This window comes from Armigeres subalbatus, chromosome 3 (genome assembly GCF_024139115.2).
Source record: "Armigeres subalbatus isolate Guangzhou_Male chromosome 3, GZ_Asu_2, whole genome shotgun sequence".
In the NCBI taxonomy this organism is placed as follows: domain Eukaryota; kingdom Metazoa; phylum Arthropoda; class Insecta; order Diptera; family Culicidae; genus Armigeres; species Armigeres subalbatus.
This window is the reverse complement of record NC_085141.1, coordinates 39,958,372-39,961,335: the sequence shown is the minus strand read 5'-3', so window position 1 is coordinate 39,961,335 and position 2,964 is coordinate 39,958,372. Positions and strand designations below refer to the sequence as shown.

Genomic DNA, 2,964 nt, shown 5'->3' with positions numbered 1-2,964 from the left:
TTATTTACAGAATACATGAAAAATGCACATAGATGCAGTTTGATGATTATTTGACCCCAAAATCCCTTAAATTTCCAACTTTTTCCAACAAAATATGTATAGTGCTATGTATAGATCTACAATGAAGAGGAAAACTGAATTTCAGTGTAATTTTTAAAAGATATGAAAGTACAAAAATATGAATATTTTTGATGTATGGAAAAATGTAGCAAAACCAGCTCAATTACTACATACAGAAATGTCTCATGTCTATAAAACATCACTCACTGAATTTCTTGGAAAATTCGCTTTCGAGTAAGCCCTTAACCTTATCTGTGAGTCACTCGTGAGAAAAGTTATCTTATTTTGTATAAAAAATTACATTATATGAGCTGTATGACCCCTAAATCCCCTATAATTCAATATTTTTAATGAATTATATGATTATTTGTTATTTTCCTTGTATAATTGGAAAATATCAATTAAATTAACATTACTACATCATTTCCTTGCTCAGAATCATTGAGCTATATTGTTTCATTGGGGAATTTGGGCAAAAAGGTAAGAAAAAAGAGTATCTCCCATCACCTCCTATCTATGATCACATCAAGACTCATAACATATGACTATTCTTGTCTAATTGTGCTATCGGGTATGGTTTGGAAATGTTTGGCATCGGTGCTATTCAAAAGTTTTTAAAAATCGTTTTTTACTCAATAAATAACCAAATAAAACATTTGTGAAACGATTTATTTCATAATTTTTGGTCGGCAAACCTTTGTCAATATCCGTTCAATACTTTGAGGCAATAATATCAACACTTATCTGTAAATATTATTATTTTCTACAGAATACATGAAAATTGCACATAAAATGCACTTTGATGCTTATTTGACCCCAAAATCCCTTAAATTTCCAACTTTTACCAACAAAATATATTTAGTGCCCTTATGTGGATCCACAGTGAAGAGATAAACACAATTTTAGAACAATGTCTTTAAAATAAAATGACAAATAGTTTGGAAACTCGCGATATATGGGGCATTAGGGCAAAACGAGCTCGATAACTACATACAGAAGCGTTCCACGTCCATGAAACAGCACTTACTGAATTCTTTGCAAAATTATCTTTCGAATAAGCTCTTGATCTCTTCTGTAAGTTGTTCGTGAAGAAAGTTATCAATTTTTTCCACCTTTGGAATCGGATTTCCCCATTGTGCAATGGCACATCGTGTGTCATGCAAAACCGAAAACACCATGTGTAAGGAGGTTGCAATGCCTAACCCCACACCCCGTTAGGCACGATACATTATGGAAAATTATTGTTTTTTAATGCATGCTGGTGACTTGACCCTGTGACCCCCTTGTGTGTCATGAAAATGAAAATGAAATATTTTTCTGTTTTAAAAACTAATTTACATTGATATTGGACGAAAACGTTTATTATTGATTAGCTTTTATCCAAAACAATATGTTTCATATTTCTTCATACTCATCTACACAACACCGAACTATGCTAATTTCGTAGGTTTGACGAAGGTACGCTTCCTCTTCATCTTTTTGCGAGACAACTCTAGCTGGTGCAACTGCGAGTACACCTCAGCAAAGATTTCCTTTTGCTCTTCCTCCGGAATGCTCTTACGATATTCCTTCATCAAGTCGTACTTTTCCCAGGGTGTAGCTAACCGTTCCGCCTTGAGACGCTTCTTTTCATTGGTGTGCTCTTCCACGTTCGCCACCCCGCGCAGCTCATGACGCTCCCAACGGGCGTACCACGGTCTCGGTTTCAACGTTACTTTGATGTCGTTCACCGGAACCGGGGCTCCCTCGGGCAGTATATCGGGTTCCATGTTTAGGCTGAACGTGCTATACTCATCCAGAGCATCGCGCAAATAAAGCAAATGATCGTCCAACCGTTTCTCCAATCGCAGCACTTCTACCTTCAGCAGCGTCGGATCGTACATGTCGTACATGACCTCCATACCCTGGTTATCGATCACGTTCCGTAGAATGAACCTGGCGCGTAAGCCACACTTTTCTTTCAGGATGCAAATTCCAAGGAAACGAGACGTTTTACCGACAGCATGAACATCCGAACTAGTAACAGCCACAACGGATCCGACATAGAACTCGGCAATGTCAATATTCGCCCGACGATCAAGCATGTCCAATCTTTCTAGTTTTTCTCGTATCGGATTACGCCATTCAATTTTTGGATCGGGCAAGAACTCCTGATAGACAAAGCGATACTCTGGAGGGACAATGCTCTTTCGTTCACTGCTGTTTGTGGTAGGATTTGTTTGACGCGATTGCTGCTGAGCAGTTGCAGTAGGAAGAAGTTCCGTTTTTGTAGATAGCGGTGCTGTAGCCGGATACCAAAAACAATGCTCATGTTAATAAACACATCTCTTCAACAGATATGCAAATGCGTGGGATCTCTTACCTAATCGTCGCACAACGTTGAGAACCGGGAAATGACTCACAAATAGCTTCTTTTGGATAATATTCATGATGGCTGATAACAAACGTTATTTAAATTGGAATTTTAGGTAAAATGCAGTTTTTTTTTATTAATTTCAATTAAAGTTCTTTTAAAAATTAGAAACTCATCTGTGAAACAGAAAAAACAGCAAAGAAGCGCACAATTTTAATGTTTTGATTCCAAGAGCGTGATCAAAATTGACTTGTGTCAGTGAGTCGTGAGTTTTGAGCAGTGATGCCAAATATCCCACACTGATAAGTGCTCGAGGAAACGAAGTGTCCAATAGGCCTTTTCACGAGACGTTTTTTAACCCGCATAAAAGATATTTTAGTTACAAGATAAAGATTGTCGCTACGGTTCCCTTTGTTCTGCTGTCCAGGACATGTTGGCACAGAGAACAGACGTTGAAGCTCCACTTGCCATGTTGTGATAACTTTTTACTGTTCATTTTGAAATTACTTTGGAATGTCGCCGGTATCCCGTGCATAATCAGCGCTAGCGTC

The 2,964-nt window shown here is 37.9% G+C and overlaps 1 protein-coding gene across 1 annotated transcript; it reads right to left on the bottom strand.

The window, feature by feature from the left end:
* Positions 1–1,403: 1,403 nt before the first annotated feature.
* On the bottom strand, positions 1,404–2,666 carry LOC134226679 (large ribosomal subunit protein bL19m). The gene is made up of 2 exons (XM_062707613.1): positions 2,423–2,666; positions 1,404–2,341 (listed from the first exon to the last, which is right to left on the bottom strand). Exons 1-2 carry the CDS (start codon positions 2,487–2,489, stop codon positions 1,491–1,493), a joined length of 918 nt encoding a protein of 305 aa, XP_062563597.1. The 5' UTR covers positions 2,490–2,666; the 3' UTR covers positions 1,404–1,490.
* Between the last annotated feature and the right edge of the window lie 298 nt (positions 2,667–2,964).